Below are 22,459 nucleotides of genomic sequence, written 5' to 3'. Positions count from 1 at the left end.
ACGTGTCAGCCAAGTGTTGTCCCGGCTGCCCCATGATTTCCTAGCTTCCCCCCTCATCTGCCTCGGAGCTGCAACCTCCCTCAAACCCCTGTTGTAAATCTATACAGTGGTACCTCGGTTACATACACTTCAGGTTACAGACTCCGCTAACCCAGAAACAGTGCTTCAGGTTAAGAACTTTGATTCAGGATGAGAACAGAAATCGTGCTCCGGCGGCATGGCAGCAGCAGGAGGACCCATTAGCTAAAGTGGTACTACAGGTTAAGAACAGTTTCAGGTTTAGAACGGACCTCTGGAATGAATTAAGTACTTAACCCGAGGTACTACTGTACTGTCTTCTTCCTCTTCCTCTTCCCTGGGAGGGTCAGGATGGGGAGGCTGTCTCCACCATTCCTCCTCTGCCCAGTCCCTGACAACAGTGCTCTCTGTGACTTCAACTGATCTCTTGAGTTTGTTGGGATTCACAGAATGCTGTGTGGGATAGTAAGTCTGCAGGCTTGAGTTTGCTAGCTGATGCAACTGGCTGATGCAATCAGACTGCAATACTTTCTATGGAAGTGCTGGGTCAGAATGACTCAGCAGTAATTGGCTGTCATCGGTTTAAAAGCCAAACCTGTCCAGCAGTAAGGATGTGGTGTAGAGGAGTGTGGTCAGAGAGAGAGAGAGAGAGAGAGGTCTTCCTATTTGCCTTAAGGTGCAGCCAGCTACTCTGTTGGACTGTATGAACTGCTCTTGTCTATTATAGCCTGTAGATATCTGTATATATAAAGGTAAAGGGACCCCTGACCATTAGGTCCAGTCGTGGCCGACTCTGGGGTTGCGGCGCTCATCTCGCTTTATTGGCCGAGGGAGCCGGCGTACAGCTTCTGGGTCATGTGGCTAGCATGACTAAGCCGCTTCTGGCGAACCAGAGCAGCGCACAGAAACACTGTTTACCTTCCCGCCGGAGTGGTACCTATTTATCTACTTGCACTTTGAGATGCTTTCGAACTGCTAGGTTGCCAGGAGCAGGGATTGAGCAACGGGAGCTCACCCTGTCGCGGGGATTCGAACCGCCGACCTTCTGATCGGCAAGTCCTAGGCTCTGTGGTTTAACCCACTGTGCCACCTGCATCCCTTATGTGTATATATAGCTCACAATAAATATACTGGAACCTGGAACTCTGAGCATTTCTGCTAAAGCACCGCCGAGAATTCACGACAGAGTTTCCGTCCGTTACAGATTACTTCCTGCCCTCTGGGCTCTCTGCAAAGTGACGACGCTCGCACCCAAACACTCCCATCATTCACGCGTTTCGCACCTGCTAAGGCCATGGCTTTTACCTCCTTGATCTGTTTGCTCCAGTTTTTTCAGCGTTACGGAAACGATGATCGAGGCAGCCTCGTTCAGGATGCTTTCCTTGCTTCTGGTCGCTTTCGTTCCCTGCGGGTCTATGTTGTGCAGCATGCCATCCACGGCGTAGCGGTGGAAGGGGATGAAGTCTCCTCCTCCACAGCACAGGCATCGGTGAGCCTGGCTCTCCAGGTAACTGGCGCATTTGAGATGCAGGGCTCTCTTCTGGCTCTTAAGCCACAGCTCGTAGGCTGCTTCTTGCAGCAGGGGTGTGCAAAATGCCATCACCTTACACTGCATCACGGACTCCTCTTGCTTCAGCCTGTTGGCAACGACCATTCCAAGATCTGAAAGCCAAGGCGGGGTTTGCTCTCAGCTCTATTATTATTATTATTATTATTATTATTATTATTATTATTATTATTATTATTTTATTAGTTGAATATAAGAACAACAAATAATCAAATACAGTGGTACCTCAGGTTACATACGCTTCAGGTTACATACGCTTCAGGTTACAGACTCTGCTAACCCAAAAATATTACCTCAGGTTAAGAACTTTGCTTCGGGATGAGAACAGAAATCGTGCTCCAGTGGTGTGGCAGCAGCAGGAGGCCCCATTAGCTAAAGTGGTGCTTCAGGTTAAGAACAGTTTCAGGTTCAGAACAGACCTCCAGAACGAATTAAGTTCTTAACCCGAGGTACCACTGTACAGTCATACCTCATGTTACGTCTGCTTCATGTTACGTTCTTTCAGGTTACGTCCCGCGGCGACCCGGAAGTACCAGAATGGGTTACTTCCAGGTTTCACCACTTGCACATGCGCAGACACGCAAAATGACGTCATGTGCATGCACAGATGCGGCGAATCGCAACGCACGCACGCACACTCCGGAACAGATCCCGTTTGCAACCAGAGGTACCACTGTATTATTATTATTATTATTATTATTTTGAATATTAGTTGAATAGAAGAACAACATATAATCAAATACAAGCAATCAAATACAGTTTTCCCCCTAACCACCCCCCTCCCAAAACAGCCCCAACTACCTCCAGGTAATTACATTAGTAATATAATCAAAGAAAAATTATTTCTACAGGTGCTGGTTTAAAAAATATCATTCCACATGCTTCCACATGTCTTAGGTGGTTTAAATGCATACTCTTTCTTTGATGCATATGTAATAAAGGAGGACCACGTTATGTAAAAGTTATGAAGTTTCTCACGTTGCTTTCTTTCACGTACCCTTGCTGTTAACTTTTCCATCAAAATTAATTTTTTTTTATTATTATAACGTCTTCATTGAAAGTTCAAAAGTACATAATTATATTATACATTGTGAGACGTAAATAAAAGACAGGAAAAGAGAAACAGAACCTATGTAGAAGAGGAAATAAAGGCGGGAGTTGAAAAAAACCCAAAACTGTATATTTTACAAGGTTATTATTGTACTTCACCAGATCTTAACCTATTACAGTTTTTGTAAGAATGGGTTCCAAATATCATTAAATTTGTCCTTGGCAAGTCTGCGTTTATATGCAAGTTGTTCAGAGACTTCCGGGTTAGCGCCAGCGGCTAATGGCGGATTCCCTCCGAGCTGCGGAGGGAATCGGCTCCACAGGATTAGGTTCATATGTTGCGAGTTTGTTTAAGTCTTCAATCCAATCGTAGAAGGGAGTCGCACTTTTATTTTCCCCATTCATCAGTATCAGTCTTTTTGCCCGTGGTAAGAGCATGGAGAGTCCACTTGTATTGTCCTTTCGTAAGGTTCCATGTGCTCTCAGCTCTTATCAAAGCACAGAATCCCTCCCACACAAAACTGCAGCGGCTAGAATTTCAATGGTTCTTAAACAGTAAAAGGTAAAGGAACCCCTGACTTACGTCCAGTCACAGACGACTCTGGGGTTGCGGCGCTCATCTTGCTTTACTGGCCGAGGGAGCCGACGTGCAGCTTCCGGGTCATGTGGCCAGCATGACTAAGCCGCTTCTGGAGAACCAGAGCAGTGCACGAAAACGCCATTTACCTTCCCGGCAGAGTGGTACCTGTTTACCGTATTTTTCGCTCTATAGGACGCACTTTTCCCCCTCCAAAAATTAAGGGGAAATGTGTGTGCGTCCTATGGAGTGAATATAGGCTCCTTGGCTTCAGCAATAGCAACGTGAAGCCTCTGAAGCGCAGAGGGAGCGCTCTCTCCGCGATCCGGAGGCTTCGTGTTGCTTTCGCTGAAGCATGGAGAGCGAGAGGGGTCGGTGCGCACTGACCCCTCTCGCTCTCTAGGCTTCAGGGATAGCCGCCTGAAGCCTTCGGAGTGCAGCAGAACCTCGCGCTGCATTCCAAAAGCTTCGGGTTCCTTTTGCTGAAGCCGGGAGAGCAAGACTTTCCTGGCTTCAGCAGAGAGGGAGAGCTGCGCAGCGCCCCTTCAGCCAAGCGGGAGGAGAAATGGAAGGGGCTCCGTTTCTCCTGTCGCTTCGCTGAAGGGGCGCTGAGCAGAGAGTGGGAGATTTTTTTTTCCTGTTCTCCCCCTCCTATAGTTTAGTGCGTCCTATGGTCCGGTGCGTCCTATAGAGCGAAAAATACGGTATCTACTTGCACTTTGACGTGCTTTTGAACTGCTAGGTTGGCAGGAGCAGGGACCGAGCAATGGGAGCTCAACTTGTCACAGGGATTCGAACCGCCGACCTTCTGATCGGCAAGCCCTAGGCTCTGTGGTTTTTAGACCACAGCATCACCCATGTCCCTTCTTAAGCAGTAGGACCAGCTAAACTCATGATTGATTAAGATAATTAAAAGCTGGTATCTAACACCGAGTAAACTGGCAAAAAAATAATAATGTATAAATCTAAATTAAATAAGCATGTGGCAGCTCCATGGAATAGGAATTGTCTGTGTGAGTATGTGTTTCACGCTCAGAGAATCGGGTATTGCGAAGACATCCCTGCTCTCATTTCTGCTCCCTCTCTGGTGTGTTCTGCAACAGGAAAATGCATCATGAAACACAGCAAGGGAAAGCAGCCTCACTGTGTCTTAAGCCACTAATACATACAGAGCTTAGGACTCCTTAAATACCGTATTTTTCGCTCTATAGGACACACCCAACCATAGGACACACCTTGTTTTAGAGGGGGAGAACAAGAAAAAAAATTCTCCACCCTCTCTGTTCAGCGCCCCTTCAGCGAAGCTGCAGGAGAAATGGAGCCCCTTCCAGTTCTCCTCCCGCTTAGCTGAAGGGGCGCTGCGCAGCTCTCCCTCTCTGCTGAAGCTAGGAGAGTCTTGCTCTCCTGGCTTCAGCGAAAGCAACCCGAAGCCTCCGGAGCGCAGTGGGACCTCCCACTGTGCTCCAGAGGTTTCAGGCAGCTATCCCTGAAGCCTTCGGAGCGCAGTGCAAGTTCCCACTGCACTCCGGAGGCTTCAGGTTCCTTTCGCTGAAGCCAGGAGAGTCTATCCCTGAAGCCTGGAGAGCGAGAGGGGTCGGTGCGCACTGACCCCTCTCCTTCTCCAGGCTTCAGCAAAAGCAACGCAAAGCCTCCGGAGCGCGGAGGGAGTGCTCCCTCTGCGCTTCGGAGGCTTCGCGTTGCTATTGCTGAAGCCAAGGAGCCTGCATTCGCTCTATAGGACACACACACATTTCCCCTTAATTTTTGGAGGGGGAAAGTACGTCCTATAGAGCGAAAAATACAGTACATATACATTACCAGTTCGACATGAAATGCACATATAGAAACACCCAAGATCTTGTGAAATCACCCTTTTCCTTTTGAGTAACCAATTTGGAATATTCTGGAAAGCATCAGTTTCCAAGAATGTGCTTACCGGACTCTTGTCCCATTGATTTCACAGCTTTGGGGGAGAAGCAGAGCTCATTAGAAAGTTCATCCTGAATTTGGTTGGTGTTCATTTCTTTCCTTTCCCTAAAACACTTGAAGATGTGAGATTCCACCAGGGCTGCCAAGGTCTGGTTCATCTTCATCTTGGTCCATTCAGGGAGGATGTGGAACAGCAACTCTGTAGAGAAGGTCACACCAATAATAGCTGCACATTTCACCACCATCTGCTCAGAAGGGTTCATGTTGTCCAACTCAGCCAGAGCAATCCCTAGACAGGGGGGAAAAATTAAGTCATGAAGTGAGAAAGCAGGCCAACATTAAAAATGCCGCCGAAGGATGAATAGCACAATCAAATGTCAGCTTTATCAGAGAGGAAAGCTGGATATTCTGTCTAAAATCCTTGACTTCTATAATTTGTACAAAGATACTCAGCTGGCTAAAAAACCCCTCTCAGGGAATTTCCTCCATATGTGGTGGACGTGTTCTAAAGTGAAAGCTTTCTGGGACACAATATATAACAAACTGAAAAAGGTTTTAAAATATAACTTTAATAAAAAGCCAAACGTCCCATGCTGTACATACTTCAGGAGAAAGGATTTCACAGAGACGGGCCCAATGCCTCACCTTTTAATGTCGGAGGGAGCATTATGTTGTGCATCTTCACGTTCTGTGTGATGGTGCAAATGTATGAATCCGACTCACTGGAGGTCCTGGAGGTTTGAGTCTTGAGAGCAGTAACGGCTGCACGGAGAAAGAACAACGAGATAACAGGGTTTAAATACTGTGTTTTCAAGGGTTTGGGGAACAAATATCACAACTGGAGAGAGACCTGTTGGAATGTAATGTAAAAGTGCTATCTAAAATGTGTAAAATATTATTGGAATGGGGGACAAAGGATGAGCAAGTAAAATCCTCAATGAAACATTGGGCAATAGATATTGGTCATAATATAGACATGGAAGCGTGGGAACGATTGTGGAATAGGGATATAAAATTTACAGCATATTATAATCAAAGAGAAAATGATATGAAAATGATATACCGATGGTATCTAACACCAAGTAAATTGTCAAAAATGTATAAATCTCAATCAAATAAGTGTTGGAAATGTAAAGAGAAAGAAGGTTCTTTTTATCATATGGGGTGGTCTTGTAGTAAGGTTAAAGCTTACCAGGAAATGATATATAATGAATTGAAAAGGATGTTTAAAATAACGTTTGTAAAAAAAACCAGAAGCTTTTCTATTGGGAATTATAGGGACAGAACTACAGTACCTAAACTGTATAGAAACTTATTCATGTATGAGACTACAGCAGCAAGAATGTTACTCTCCCAGAAAGAAAGAAGCAGAAGTCCCAGCAAAGGAAGAATGGATATAAAAGCTTAGTCATGACTAAGCAGTGTAATAAAATAATAACAATAACAATAACAATAATAATTTTATTATTTATACCCACCCATCTGGCTGGGTTTCCCCAGCCACTCTGGGCGGCTCCCAGCAGAATATTAAAAACACGATAAAACATCAAACGTTAAAAACTTCCCTAAAATGGGAAGCTAGACCAGACTTCCGGTTGGCCGCGTGATTAATGGCAGATGGGGGTTCTTTCGGTTGAAAGAACCCCAGCACTTTGAAGATTGGGGTGACTGCGAGAGCGTTGCAGAACCCCCCAAAAAACCTCAGATTGAGCATTCTGAGGACCTGGTGTTCCTGCGGGTACCCCTTGTGACTCCCCTGCTCCCCGGTAAGCAGTGACTCCTCTTGGATTTCCCTGCAAAATCTGCTGGTCTGCGTCTTGTTGCACGGCCGGCTCCTGCGGCCGTTGCAGGTCAGCTGTGTGTCATTGAGCCTTTCCTAAAGGAGATGTTAGGATGCTGCCAAAATGGGAGAGCCATCACTAGCACTGAGCGCCGGCCATTCTACAGGAGAATTGGCACAGAAATCCACGCCAGTTAATAAGCGGCCGCTTACTGAAAAGGTTGTCCCATTCGTCTTCTCTCTCTTCGTCTTCCTCTAGCATGTGGAACTGAAGAACGTTGTTTAAGTGGAGATTCCGCAGGAGTTCCTCGCAGTACAATGGGTTCCCATGGCTTCGTTGTATTAAGAACCTGGGGGCAGAGAGTCACAAGTGAGTTATAGGATAAGGTTACCAGATTTTTTTGAATAAATCCAGGGACACTTTAATTATTATTTTTTTAATTTGCATTTTATTTATTTGTTAACTTTCTTATATTAAATCAGTAAATGTTGTCATATTACATTACAGGACTTACTATAATATAATTTCCAACATGGATACAAAAATTATATACAAATTTTATATACCTAGAAAGAAAATGAAACAAAAAAGAAAGAAAGAACAAAGAGAAAAAACAAAAACAATTTTCCCCCAAAAATCATATACATATCAACACACTAGACTTCCTGTCTTTCCTGTTCTATATTCCTTTTTTACAAATGAATGTACTCTTATTATTGTATATTTCTTTGCATATTATCTAATACATACCTATATCAATATGTGCTCTTAGTCTCAGGTTACATATGCTTCAGGTTACATACGCTTCAGGTTACAGACTCCGCTAACCCAGAAATAGTGCTTCAGGTTAAGAACTTTGTTTCAGGATGAGAACAGAAATCGTGCTTTAGCGGCGTGGCGGCAGCAGGAGGCCCCATTAGCTAAAGTGGTGCTTCAGGTTAAGAACAGTTTTAGGTTAAGAACGGACCTCCAGAACGAATTAAGTACTTAACCCTAGGTACCACTGTAGTGATGTATGGAAGTGAGAGCTGGACCATAAAGAAGGCTGATCGCCAAAGAATTGATGCTTTTGAATTATGGTGCTGGAGGAGCCTCTTGAGAGTCCCATGGACTGCAAGAAGATCAAACGCATCCATTCTGAAGGAAATCAGCCCTGAGTGCTCACTGGAAGGACAGATCCTGAAGCTGAGACTCTAATACTTTGGCCACTTCATGAGAAGAGAAGACTCCCTGGAAAAGACCCTGATGCTGGGAAAGATGGAGGGCACAAGGAGAAGGGGATGACAGAGGATGAGATGGTTGGACAGTGTTCTCGAAGCTACCAGCATGAGTTTGACCAAACTGCGGGAGGCAGTGGAAGACAGGAGTGCCTGGCGTGTTCTGGTCCATGGGGTCACGAAGAGTCGGACACGACTAAACGACTAAACAACAACAAAATGGTTCAAGAGAAAAATTTAAAAGGTCCACTGGACAAGCACTTCCCACTTACGTCTCAAGCTCCCTGGCAATGCTGACCACCCCAAGATCTTGGCAGGCCTTCTGAACGATGACTGAAGGGGTCAACTCCCTTAGCTGAACGTAGGTGGTGTCTTCACTGCTCATGAGCCGCGCTGCGGCGGCGCAAGGCAGTCTCCCCTTGCGGGGCGATGGAGACAACGACATGACCACAAAGATGCCGATATCGCTTAGCAAGTTCTCCAGGAAGTCCCACGAGGCCGGATCCATGAACTGAGCTTCATCAATGACAAAAATGAGAACTTCTTTCATCACTGCCTAAAATGACAACAAACCCCACAAAAAATGAAGTGATAACTCCTTCAGGGAGCTGTACCTTTTAAGTCTTCCCTGCGTTACCAGGAGCTTTTATCTTAGATGGTTCGTGTCTGGTACGCATTTTAAATTGTTTCATTTTTTCTTTACACTGCCTGGAAGGCATTATAAAGGTAAAGGTAAAGGGACCCCTGCCCATTAGGTCCAGTCGTGGCTGACTCTGGGGTTGCGGCGCTCATCTCGCTTTACTGGCTGAGGGAGCCAGCATACAGCTTCCGGGTCATGTGGCCAGCATGACTAAGCCGCTTCTGGCAAACCAGAGCAGCACACGGAAACACTGTTTACCTTCCCGCCAGAGCGGTACCTATTTATCCACTTGCACTTTGACGCGCTTTCGAACTGCTAGGTTGGCAGGAGCAGGGACTGAGCAACGGGAGCTCACCCCGTCACGGGTATTCGAACCGCCGACCTTCTGATCGGCAAGTCCTAGGCTCTGTGGTTTAACCCACAGCGCCACCCGCATTATAGAAGAGTTCTAATAAATAAACTCACTGTTTAGCCTTTGATTTAGTCACTACATATATTTGTTGTTGTTGTTCTTATTTTATTACTTATCGAATTTATAGCCCACTCTTCCAAAGAATGTACCTAGAGGCAGAAAACTGAACTTCCTTAATCCAGTCTGCATGATGCTGCTGGTGTTTTTAAAAAAGCAACTGCAATATTTTCAAAACCACGGTGCAACCTGATGGTCCCCTCTCTTTCCTGCAGTTACTACTATTTTTCCTAATACTGTACTAGTCATTGTAAAACTAAAAAAAATCTTCCCCCCTCCTTACAGCTGAAACCATGACCAAAGCAGTTTCCACACCATGATTAAAATGTGTGTGGCTGTTAAGAGAGAATTACATGAAAATGATGTATAGATGGTATATTACACCAGTGAAAATGGCTAAGATGTTTAGGAAAGAAAATAATAGATGTTGGAGATGTAAGGAAAAGGAAGGAACTTTTTATCATATGTGGTGGGAGTGTAAATGTATTAAAAATATTGGGAAATAATACATAATGAATTGGAAAAAAATGTTTAAAATGAATTTTGTTAAACATCCTGAAGCCTTCGTGTTGGGTATTTCAAATCAAGAGTTGCCAAAAGAAAAATGGACACTGTTTATGTATGCTACAACAGCGGCTAGAATCTTAATTACACAACATTGGAAGACAGAAGAGATACCATCAAAGGAACAATGGCAAGAAAAACTGATGAACTATGCAGAATTGGCAAAGCTAACAGATAAACTACAAGAGGACAAAAAGGACTTTAAAAGAGTCTGGGAACCATTTACAGTCTATTTGCAGAAACAACAAAACGGGCTGGATTCATTGGCAGGTTTTGAATGAACGTTCACAACTTTATTACAGTAACATATACAGTGGTACCTCGGGTTACATATGCTTCAGGTTACATACACTTCAGCTTACAGACTCCGCTAACCCAGAAATATTTGCTCAGGTTAAGAACTTTGCTTCAGGATGAGAACAGAAATTGTGCAACGGCGGCGCAGCAACAGCAGGAGGCCCCATTAGCTAAAGTGGTGCTTCAGGTTAAGAACAGTTTCAGGTTAAGAACAGACCTCTGGAACAAATTAAGTTCTTAACCCGAGGTACCACTGTAATTTAGAGAAATGATAAGGGAAGTTACTTTTATATAAAAAATGCAGGAGACAATAAATAAAATCAGACAACACAGTAGAGGGGGAGTTGAGGGAAGTCCGGGGGAAGGGAGGGAGAATAAATGTATATAATATGATTGAGATTTGTATTTTTATTTGTTATAAAATTCAATAAATATTCTTTTAAAAAATTGTGTGGCTGTCAGGGGTGAGATAAAGATTGTATTGAAAATCAGATCCAAGTCATAGGGACCCAGTTGATCAGCCATGTTCAGAGGTTAGGATCTATGGGTTTGCCTAGAGATAGATTCCCATATACCATGGTCTGGTTCTACAAAATCAACTTCAAACCAGAAAGATTACAGCATCAACTGAATGCAGATGGTTCTGACGTTGTCGTGGGGTATTAAATGTGATAGAGACCAGTGGGTCAGTCTTTCCTTTTTATATATAATTTTATATATAATTTTTATTAAATTTTCTATTTTACAATTTCAAATACTCGTTTTACATCCTTAAGATATCAGTGACTTCCCTTCTTCTCTTTCCATGGTTCATTTCACATATCATAGAATCCCTGCATATTTTACAAAAACTAAACCATTCAGTATTCCATTATTACAGCCATCAAAACTTGTTCACACTGTTGAATTTATCTTAATGCTGCCAGCATTTTCAGCTGTACACAGTTATTTCCCATATATTCAATAGACGTTTTCCAATCTTCTCTAAGTGTATGTTCTTCTTGTTCTCTTATTCTATATGTTAAGTCTGCAAGTTGTGCATAGTCTGTCAACTTAAGTTTCCACTCTTCTTTGGTTGGGACTTCAGTCTCTCCTGAACTTGGGTCGCCAGGTGTTTTGGGACTACAACTCCCATGATCCCTAGCTAGCAGGACCAGTGGTCAGGGATGATGGGAACTGTAGTCCCAAAACAGCTGGATACCCAAGTTGGGGAAACCCTGCAATGGGTGTTAGCCTTCCTTGGAGCAGACCCAATGAAATCAATGGACATACTTAGGTCCATTGATTTCATTGAGCCTTCTCTGAGTAGGACCTAGTTGTATATCACCCAGCCAGTTTATTGGGAGCTGCCAAGAACATAATAACTGCTACCCACCGTGCATGAAAAGTATCACTTACATTCTTTAGAATATTGACGAGAATGTTCTCCAGCTTTTCATTCTTTGCTTCATTACTCATTTTGGAAACCTCTTCTGATGTGGGGAACTGACCAGAGAAACCAAACCAAGAAATCACACAGTGCTTTTGTTAGCAACAGAGAGTTCTACATTCCTTGTCAGAAGTGCATATGTTAAGAAGAAATCCATTTGAAGCCTCAAGGTATTGGTTTCTCACCCTGTGAACTTGGGACTCAGCCAGACTGATAAGGAAAAAGTGTTTTATATGTGTTGTATATGCATTATAAAGGTAAAGGCACCCCTGACCATTAGGTCCAGTCGTGGACGACTCTGGGGTTGTGGCGCTCACCTCGCTTTATTGGCTGAGGGAGCCGGCGTACAGCTTCCGGGTCATGTGGCCAGCATGACTAAGCTGCTTCTGGCGAACTAGAGCAGTGCAAGGAAACGCCATTTACCTTCCCGCCGGAGTGGTACCTATTTATTTACTTGCACTTTGACGTGCTTTTGAACTGCTAGGTGAGCAGGCGCTGGGACCGAGTAACGGGAGCTCACCCCGTCGCGGGGATTAGAACCGCCGACCTTCTGATCGGCAAGTCCTAGGCTCTGTGGCTTAACCCACAGCACCACCTGTGTCCCTAGGATCCTAGAATGCAACAACTGATTGGCCTGCAGGAAAAAACTAATCAGGCTCCAGGAGGAAGTTAATCAGCCTATTAAGCTGGTAGGATCGTAGAATGCAACAACTGATTGGCCTGCAGGAGAAGACCAATCAGGCTCCAGGAGGGAAGCAGAATCAGCCAATCAGACGGGACTCATTGTGTAAATAATGTATATAAAAGCCTGAGGTTTGGGGGGCAATTCAATCACTGTTTTACAAGCTGCAATAAAGAGCATGAAATCACTACAGGACTCCGAGTACATTTCACAAACCAACCACCAAGCACCAGGAAAATGAATTCAGAAGAGAAAGGTCTTGCCTGCTTGCATCGTTACCTTAACATGATAGAGATTGTTGAGAAGGCAGAAATACTCTTCCTGAACTACTCCTCGGATTCGGGTCACAAGGATATACTGTCTTGCATCGTAGGTCTTGCAAGTATCAATCCCCAGAAACATAGCCATGAGGGTCCGGATGACAAAGAAGTTCTGCCACACATTGATCTTTGTGAGCTCCATCGCCACCACCCTGCACGATGACAAGAACTATTGGTGAAAAGGTTTCACTGCCTCTTCCACAACTGTTGGAGAAACATTTGCTGCTGCGTGGGGGAAGATCAGACCCTTGAACTGGGTGGTTAGCCTTCTCCGCTCGAACGTACAAGGGCACAGATGGCTGTTGCCCACCAGAAAGTAACAGCTGGGAAGGGCTTCGGGAACGGATCCTGCTTACACGAGGGACAGGGAAGTGTTTCTGGGGTGGGTGAAAGACTCTTGCTGCCAAGCCCTCAGCCAAGAGAGTTTGGAATACACAGCAAAGTACGGTTAAAAGCATTAACCTGTGTCCTGTGTCTTGTCCTAAGAAGGCAATCTCAGCCAACAGCTGGCTTTTTCCATATCCCATGAGGCCTTCGTAGATGATAATGCGGCTTTTTCGGTCGGCTTTAAAATCACTCAGCAAGTTTTCAAAGAGGTCCGTCTCCTTCTTGCGGCCTAGGGGAAGCAAATAAAGCCAGTGAGACGTCTTCAAAAGAGGAAGCCTCGCATAACTCAAACAAATATTCATGAAATTGTTCAGATTTTGAATTCAAAATTTACATTTGCGTTCTGCATGCAAAAAACTTCCACTGGTGCTAACATTTCAGTGCTGTCCTACACCTGAGTTTTTGAGTGCTTATTTGTTTTTGTTTGTTTGTTAAACTCATAACCCACTTCTTACGTGCTGTTAGCTGCAAGTCTACGCTTTAAGAAGCTTGTGTTGGGAAGGAACCAGGAGTTGAGAAAGGAGGTGGGAGGATGGAGAGCAAAGAGGCAGAGATAATATGCTGAAGATGTGGCAGGATATTATGAAGTGTGTTCTTTATGGACCATTTCCTGGTTTTTGCTGTCGACGCACTATTTCTACATGCTCTCCCCAGAACGAAAGCCCCGCGTAAGATGCGAACATAGTGTATATAAAAAACGCTGCCAGATTTTAAAAATAAGCCATTTTACATGAAAGACATAATCAATTCTAAGCTTAAGCATGCAGCAGCCCCATTGCTCTCAGTGGGAGAGTTAAGCCTAGTGGGGTTTCAACATCTTTTAACTCTCACTTGATTAAGATGTCACTGGTCTGGTCTGGTCTGGTCTGGTCTGGTCTGGTCTGGTCTGGTTTGGTTTTGTTTTGCTTTGTTTTGTTTTGTTGTTTTGTTTTGTTTCTACAGGTTAGCATGGCTCCCTCTCTGAAATCTGGCTGGATTGTATTCCTGGTACTTAATGATATCATTTGATCCTCTAGGGCAGTGATGGCCAAACTTGGCCCTCCAGCTGTTTTGGGACTACAATTCCCATCATCCCTGACCACTGGTCCTGTTTTGCTTAATGGTTGCCATCAATTTGATTTTAATTAATTTTTATAAGGAAATGTTTTTAGAATGTTGGATTATTTTATTGTTGTTAGCCGCCCTGAGCCTGGCTTTGGCTGGGGAGGGCGGGATATAAATAAAATTTATTATTATTATTATTAATTTATTATTAGTCCCAAAACAGCTGGAGGGCCAAGTTTGGCCATCACTGCCCTAGGGCATTGCAGCTTTTGAAAGTTCCCCTCTTAAGATTACTTTTGGGGAGGAGGGAGGGTGGGGGTTATGTCTGCAAACCTTGCCCTCACCCCAACCCTACTGGTACCTCTTTCAACATGGCTGGTGCTGTTTGGGCTACAAAGGCAACAGCAATTGCACCTTAACATCAGTAACAGAGCTGATAATAATACGTAACCATTTGAATATCACAGATCCATAGCATTTTCTCTCTCTTGCTCCAATAAACGATCATCAACAATGTCGCTGAATGAAGGATATGTCACCTACCCAGCAAAGGGTAATATTCGCATCTCTCTCGGCTCAAATATGCTTTGTAAATCATTCTAAAAGATTAAGGACAAGAAAAGGAGACCTCGTAAGTTCTTCAACTCAAATTGGCAGCTGCTTTCATTGCCTGATCCCATTCTTCATTCAAAAGTGTCCCACGCCAGGGTTTTAGTAACCCATCGTGACAGGAAAAAAACCCTTTTATTGCCCGGCTGTACGCGAAGGTAATACTTACGTTTTCTCCGTGACCCCAAGGAATTTATAGACTGTCCCAGGGTTCAGAACACCTTTCATCTCAATTAACGGGAGCTCTTCAAAGAAATAGGATGGCAACTTGGATTTGACGCAAGTGACAGCATCGCAGGTCACTACCCCGGGATAATACATCATCATTCGGGCCGCAAGGTTCACTTTCCGGCCGATGACTATGTCATGGGAGAAACAACAACGACAAAACATACTTTGTCATTCTTCTAGCTGGCCTCTTAGCACAGAGAAACAGGAGCGGCTTTACGTCTGGGCCACCTCAAGCACCGCCTTGTGCCTGACAACACTTCTGACAAGACAGAAGTACTGTTTTTGGAGGACAGGGAGCGGGCTGGTGTGGATGACTCCCTGGTCCTGAATGGGGTAACTGTGCCCCTGAAGGACCACGTGCAGAGCCTGGGAGTCATTTTGGACTCACAGCTGTCCATGGAGGCGCAGGTCAATTCTGTATCCAGGGCAGCTGTTTATCAGCTCCATCTGGTACGCAGGCTGAGACCCTACCTGCCCATGGACTGTCTTGCCAGAGTGGTGCATGTTCTAGTTATCTCCCGCTTGGACTACTGCAATGCGCTCTACATGGGGCTACCTTTGAAGGTGACCCAGAAACTACAACTAATCCAGAATGCGACAGCTAGACTGGGGACTGGGGGCAGCCGCCGAGACCACATAACACCAGTCTTGAAAGACCTACATTGGCTCCCAGTACGTTTCCGAGCACAATTCAAAGTGTGGGTGTTGACCTTTAAAGCCCTAAACGGCCTTGGTCCTGTATACCTGAAGGAGCGTCTCCACCCCCATCGTTCTGCCCGGACGCTGAGGTCCAGCGCCGAGGGCCTTCTGGCGGTTCCCTCATTGCGAGAAGCAAAGCTACAGGGAACCAGGCAGAGGGCCTTCTCGGTAGTGGCGCCTGCCCTGTGGAATGCCCTCCCATCAGTTGTCAAAGCGATAAACAACTACCTGACATTCCAAAGACATCTTAAGGCAGCGCTGTTCAGGGAAGTTTTTAATGTGTGACATTTTAATGTATTTTTGGTCTCTGTGGAAGCCGCCCAGAGTGGCTGGGGAAACCCAGCCAGATGGGCGGGGTACAAATAATAAATTATTATTATTATTATTATTATTATTATTATTATTATTATTATTCTGCCAGACCAAAAGATGGAACTTCCTGTGGCACAGCAGCAGCGGGCAAATAAATGACAGAAGTCCCACAGGCCCATCTCATGGAAACCTGATTGATTCCCTCTGTTCACAGCACCAGGTGTCAACAAGACCTGATGGGGGACTCGCTCTGGGAGGGAGCGTCCGCAGCAGGGCGACTTAGGGGTGTGGTCTGGCTGTTAGGTCTCTTTCCTTGTGGCCGCCTACTCAGAATGTCTCAGGGCTTGCCCATACTTCTGTGTGTCCCTTGCTTAGAAAGCACAGGGGCCAAGTGTTTTCTGCTTTTCCAGTACAGTGGTACCTCGAGTTAAGTACTTAATTCATTCTGGAGGTACGTTCTTAACCTGAAACTGTTCTTAACCTGAAGCACCACTTCAGCTAATGGGGCCTCCTGCTGCCGCCGTGCCCCAGAGCACAATTTCTGTTCTCATCCTGAAGCAAAGTTCTTAACCTGAAGCACTATTTCTGGGTTAGCGGAGTCTGTAACCTGAAGTGTATGTAACCCGAAGTACCACTGTAGTGGTTTTGTCTTTGCTGCACAGCTTCCCCAGAGTAAACCCACCGCTCTTTAGCACTAAATCGGAGCAAATGGCAATTCGTGTTAATAATAATAATAATAATAATAATAATAATAATAATAATAATAATAATAATAATATACCCCACCCATCTGGCTGAGTTTCCCCAGCCACTCTGGGCGGCTTCCAATCAAGTGTTAAAAACAATACAGCATTAAATATTAAAAACTTCCCTAAACAGATGTCTTCAGATGTCTTTTAAAGATAGGATAGCTGCTTATTTCCTTGACATCCTGTGGGAGGGTGTTCCACACTTTATTTGGTTTTTTTTATTATTGAACTATTTTGTTGCTACGACATGTTTCGTTTAATGTAAGCTACTTTGGAGGCTTAAACATTTGCATAAATAGAGGACATGGGAAAATAAATAAATAGAGGACACGGGAAAAGCCAATGCTATAAGCCAAAAGGATTTCAGCAGCAAGATTCCTCCCCTTTTTTTGGTATATAAATTTTGCTTTTTAATTATTATTATTTTTAATTTATTATATTGTTTTGACAAAGTAATATCCATACATAAATAAGAATCAGATGTGCACCCCACCCCCAAGACCATTCCATTGTAACTAACCAACCTCCCAAAATTTCAACACCTCTTGCGATGGCTTGACCCCTTTCCATTTTAACAGTACAAATTCTACAAATACCCTTCAAAATCATTTCTCCTGCATAATCACCGTTTTACCTTAGCGGCACATGTTAATTTATCATTAATAACTATATCCCACACATCTTTATACCATTTTTGCATTTTATATTCTGCTTGCGCCTTCCACTTCCTAGCTATCATAATTCATGCAACTGTCAATAAATTTGTGAGCAATGCAAACTTTCCACCCCATTGTAAGCAGCAAGATTTCTGCCCAGTTGTGCGGTACGGGAGAATCCTTAGACGCAACAACCTAGAGAAGGCAACCCACCAAGAGATGATGATAAAGAAGAAGAGTTTAGATTTGATATCCCACCTTTCACTCCCTTTAAGGAGTCTCAAAGCGGCTAACATTCTCCTTTCCCTTCCTCCCCCACAATAAACACTCTGTGAGGTGAGTGGGGCTGAGAGACTTCAGAGAAGTGTGACTGGCCCAAGGTCACCCAGCAGCTGCATGTGGAGGAGCGGAGACGTGAACCCGGTTCACCAGATTACGAGTCCACCGCTCTTAACCACTACACCACACTGATGAAACACTAGTTGGGTTGAGCAGCAAGGCAAAGGCTCCAGCCAGCGGTAACAGGAGCAGGAGTCTGCAGGTGAGGGAAGCCAGTGCTGGGAGTTTGCCAAAGCACAGGCCATGAGGGGGCGAACAAGGAAGCAGTGCAGGGAAGCACTGAGGTGGGAGCAAATCTTTCACTTACTGCACGAACATTCATAAAACTGGCCTTGAACACAGGGAAGGTACAAGAGGCTACAGTCACGATACCTGTGTATTCATGTCTCAAACGATGGCCAACTACTCCACAGAAAACTGGCCCACTGGTGACTCCAATGGAGACAAGTCTGAAAGCACAAGAGAGGGCAAAGGTAAAGGTAAAGGACCCTTGGACGGTTAAGTCCAGTCAAAGGCGACTATGGGGTTGCGCCGTTCATCTCACTTTCAGGCTGAGGGAGCTGGCGTTTGTCCGCAGACAGCTTTCCGGGTCATGTGGCCAGCAGGACTAAACTGCTTCTGGCGCAACAGGACACCGTGACGGAAACCAGAGCGCACAGAAATGTTGTTTACCTTCCCACCACAGTGGTACCTATTTATCTACTTGCATTGGCGTGCTTTCAAACTGCTGGGTTGGCAGGAGCTGGGACAGAGCAACAGGAGCTCTCCCCGTTGCGGGATTTGAACCACTGACCTTCTGATTGGCAAGCCCAAGAGGCTCAGTGGTTTAGACCACAGTGCCACCCACGTCCACCTGTGTTGATGTGCTCCCCAGCCCAGTTCTATAGCATCGTGTGAACTTTTTGTCTCTGGCGAGTGCTTTTCATTCCCGCGGTATGCAATATTGCACCTACAGGGAACTTGCAGCTTATGCGAGGGTTCAGTTCTGGGGGGTCCACACAGAAATGCAAAACTGCGTAAAGCCGGGAACCCCAAGAACCTCCCCCAATGAAACCATCTCTACCTGTCCAGAGCAGGTCTCACCCTCTGCCTTGCTATCTGGGCAAAGGAATACAATTACGTAGATGAAACATTCGTAAAAGTGTGATGTTGACTCCTGCCTTTAGGTTTTTCAAATTCTAAGGACAGGATTAGAGTTGACCCTGCGGGCCAAGGTGTCAGATAGCCAACACCTTTCCTGGACCTCTGAGGCCCACTTTTTCTTAAACCATAACGGAAACTCAGTTTGGAACTGGTTCAGCAATTACAAGCATCGTTGGGGTGGGCAGGGGGAATTGGCAAAAATTGGTTTCAAGAGTTCTGGATCAACTGGCGATTTTGGCTGTATGCCTTATTGTTATGTACTGAGCTGAATCCTAGAACAATAGGATCCAGAATGCAGCAGCCTGATTGGTCCACAGGAGTCACTCAATCCAGTTCCAGGTGGAAGTGAATCAGCGGCCTGATTGGCCTGCAGGAGCAGCCAATCAGGCTCCTGGAGAAGGCGAATCCGCAACCTGATTGGCCTACAGGAGCAGCCCAGAATTAGCCAGTTGTGTAAATAATGTATATATAGCTATACATTTTGGGGGAAGTTTCATTCATTGCTACTATGAGCTGAATAAAGAGCACGAAATTCACACTTGACTCCAAGTATATTTCACTTATTATAAAAGGTAAAGGTACCCCTGCCCGTACGGGCCAGTCTTGACAGACTCTGGGGTTGTGCGCCCATCTCACTTAAGAGGCCGGGGGCCAGCGCTGTCCGGAGACACTTCCGGGTCACGTGGCCAGCGTGACAAAGCTGCATCTGGCGAGCCAGCGCAGCACACGGAAACGCCGTTTACCTTCCCGCCAGTAAGCGGTCCCTATTTATCTACTTGCACCTGGGGGTGCTTTCGAACTGCTAGGTTGGCAGGCGCTGGGACCGAGCAGCGGGAGCGCACCCCGCTGCGGGGATTCGAACCGCCGACCTTTCGATCGGCAAGCCCTAGGTGCTGAGGCTTTTACCCACAGCGCCACCCGCGTCCACTCACTTATTATACTGGCTTCCTATTATATCCAACTAAGCTTTCACCAGGATCCAGCAATGCTGCCGTGTTCCTCGTTGGAATGCCTGTTGGAAAACAGAAAACAGTCTCCTCCCCTTTGGAGCAGAAAGAGACCAGCCAACCACACCCAACCGCCGAAACTCCTCAGGGCTGCTCAGCCATTCTGGTTTGCTTTCCTTCCCCTAGCACAGTCCTTTCCCTTCAGCACTGAGTGACATGTCTGGGCTGAGGCCTCTCCTCTTCACCCACATCTACCCTTCCACCTCTTTCCACTCGAAGCAAACAGTACTGCGATAGAGGAGTGGGAGACAAGGGCCACCCACCGCCTGCTGCAATCTAGGTCATGCCAGACACCTCCACAAAACTGGATGAGCCCTAATTCCCCAGTACCTTGCTCTGTTGCATTGAACCCACATCCCAGCTGCCATGTTTCTTACGATGCTCAACTAGGGCTGCGGCACAAGCATTGCCAGGAAGCAGTAAGAGGGTGGAGTTGTCGACAGTCCCGTTGGGTGGCAAGCCGGGGTTGGTGATTCTGGTGTGGGCGGCACCCGTAACCCTGCCAAAAATATATCCCCGGCGCACTCAGTCACTTACCTTACTTTCATGAGAGCCGTGGAACAGAAAGCATGGATTTTATTGGCACTGTCCAGAGCATTTGCACCTTCGTCAGACTGTTTATCCCCAGGGAGGCCAAAGATGCAAAGCAACGTGCAACCCTTATGAGGGCAGGGGCAAGAACAACGGAGAAGATGTTGTAAGAGCAGCTTATTGCCATTTGCAAAATGCAGATATTTATGCATGTAGGGTTTCTGTGTGCAGATTTTCAGGCTATGGTCTCCCAAAGCAGCCATATAAAATTCTAAAATTGTCCCATAAAAATAATACATGAAACAAAGCTAAATACAGTGGTACCTCGGGTTGCAGATGCTTCAGGTTACAGACGCTTCAGGTTACAGACTCCGCTAACCCAGAAATAGTTCTTTGGGTTAAGAACTTTGCTTCAGGATGAGAACAGAAATCACGCAGCAATGGCGCGGCGGCAGCGGGAGGCCACATTAGCTAAAGTGGTGCTTCAGGTTAAGAACAGTTTCAGGTTAAGAACAGACCTCCAGAACGAATTAAGTTCTTAACCCGAGGTACCACTGTAGTAAAGGTAAAGGGACCCCTGACCACTAGGTCCAGTCGTGGCCGACTCTGGGGTTGCGGCACTCATCTCGCTTTATTGGCTGAGGGAGCCGACATACAGCTTCCGGGTCATGTGGCCAGCATGACTAAGCCGCTTCTGGTGAACCAGAGCAGCGCATGGAAACGCCGTTTACGTTCCCACCGGAGCGGTACCTATTTACCTACTTGCACTTTGATGTGCTTTCGAACTGCTAGGTGGGCAGGAGCAGGGACCGAGCAACGGGAGCTCACCCCATCATGGGGATTCGAACTGCCGACCTTCTGATCAGCAAGTCCTAGGCTCTGTGGTTTAACCCACAGCGCCACCCGCGTCTCACCACTGTAGTAGGAAACCCTAATGTCAAGTAAACCATACAATAAAATAGAAGAACACTATGTTTTCAGCACTGGCGGTTAGTTCTGACAGAGAGGGTTTGCAGTGAGGATGTCTTAACGCCAACTGGCCATCGACCAGCTCTGAGGGAGATGTTGCCATGATTCAAATCCTGGCTCATTCGTGGAGCTCACTGGCCAATCGTGGAGCTCATGTTGGCCAATCGCTGCATCTCAGCCTACCTTGTAGACTTTTGGGGAGGGTAAACTGAGAGGGAGGAAGAAAGGTGGGTTAGTAAACGTGTTAATTAATACTGCACTGTATTAATTCCTTTTGGGAATTATAGGGACAGAACTACCCAAACTGTATAGAAATTTATTCACATATGCGACTACAGTGGCAAGAATGTGACTTGCCCAAAAATGGAAAGAAGAAGAAGTTCCAGCAAAGGAAGAACAGATACAAAAACTTATGGAATATGCAGAAATGGCAAAACTTACCGGAAAAATAAGAAATCAAGATAGTAAACTTTTTATTAAAAAAATGATAATGGTTTATTGAATGTTTACAAACAAACTGTAAATAGATAAAAACATTGGCAGGATTATTGTAATAACCTGCAGTTTTATAAAAACTAACTTAATTTGCTAATTTATTCATCTACTTTAAAAACATACTCTTATAATATATATTTAAAGTAGATGGATAAATGAGCAAGTTAAGAAGATATTAAAAATAAATTTAAGGAACCGCAGAAAGAGGGGGAAGGAAGTCAAGTTTTGAAATGTTAAAATGATTGTAAAATTATTGAAATGTATACAACTGAAAATCATAAATAAAATATACTAATAATACTGCACTGTTAACAGTTGCAGAATGTGGAGCAGGGAGGGAATGTGAGGCATGTTTGGTTGGCATTGCCACTGACACCTTTGCCATCCCCAGAAGCAAGGTTGGTGCATCCTGTTTCACTGCTTGGGCGATACAGGAAGTACCACTTCCCCCGGCCGCTGCCACCATATCTGTTGCCACCAGCCCCACTTCTCCTCCTGCTCTGCCACCTTTGCCGCTGGCAGAGGAGTGCTGCCAATATTGCCGCATGTCCAAATTACACACAATCTCGTGTGCTCGTGAGATGTCTCATAATTCTGGGTGCAATTTAGCCGAAAACTGTGCCCCTACCAGTGACGTTACTGTGTCCGCGGTGGGGGCAGGAGGTGCACCCACCGGGCTGCCGCCTCGGGGGCTTTCATCACCTGCTACTCACACCACATGACTGCAACAAAATTTCTCAAAGACCTA

At 45.4% G+C, this 22,459-nt stretch overlaps 1 protein-coding gene across 2 annotated transcripts in view; it reads right to left on the bottom strand.

Moving 5' to 3' along the window:
* ADCY10 (adenylate cyclase 10) overlaps window positions 1-22,459 on the bottom strand; it is a 70,360-nt gene that overhangs the window by 28,801 nt on the left and 19,100 nt on the right. For both annotated transcript variants that reach the window (XM_053391342.1, XM_053391343.1), the window contains exons 9-20: window positions 20,254-20,375; window positions 17,939-18,015; window positions 14,750-14,939; window positions 14,515-14,570; window positions 13,003-13,156; window positions 12,500-12,692; window positions 11,508-11,594; window positions 8,412-8,695; window positions 7,135-7,271; window positions 5,787-5,903; window positions 5,149-5,430; window positions 1,324-1,680 (exon numbers count right to left, since the gene is read on the bottom strand). In XM_053391342.1, coding sequence (XP_053247317.1) covers window positions 1,324-1,680; window positions 5,149-5,430; window positions 5,787-5,903; window positions 7,135-7,271; window positions 8,412-8,695; window positions 11,508-11,594; window positions 12,500-12,692; window positions 13,003-13,156; window positions 14,515-14,570; window positions 14,750-14,939; window positions 17,939-18,015; window positions 20,254-20,375 — 2,056 coding nt within the window. The remainder of the gene's footprint in view (window positions 1-1,323; window positions 1,681-5,148; window positions 5,431-5,786; window positions 5,904-7,134; window positions 7,272-8,411; window positions 8,696-11,507; window positions 11,595-12,499; window positions 12,693-13,002; window positions 13,157-14,514; window positions 14,571-14,749; window positions 14,940-17,938; window positions 18,016-20,253; window positions 20,376-22,459) is intronic.

Source organism: Podarcis raffonei, chromosome 6 (assembly GCF_027172205.1).
Source record: "Podarcis raffonei isolate rPodRaf1 chromosome 6, rPodRaf1.pri, whole genome shotgun sequence".
NCBI classification, from domain to species: Eukaryota; Metazoa; Chordata; class Lepidosauria; order Squamata; family Lacertidae; genus Podarcis; species Podarcis raffonei.
Note: the sequence above shows the minus strand (reverse complement) of the source record. Positions and strands in the feature narration are given on the sequence as shown.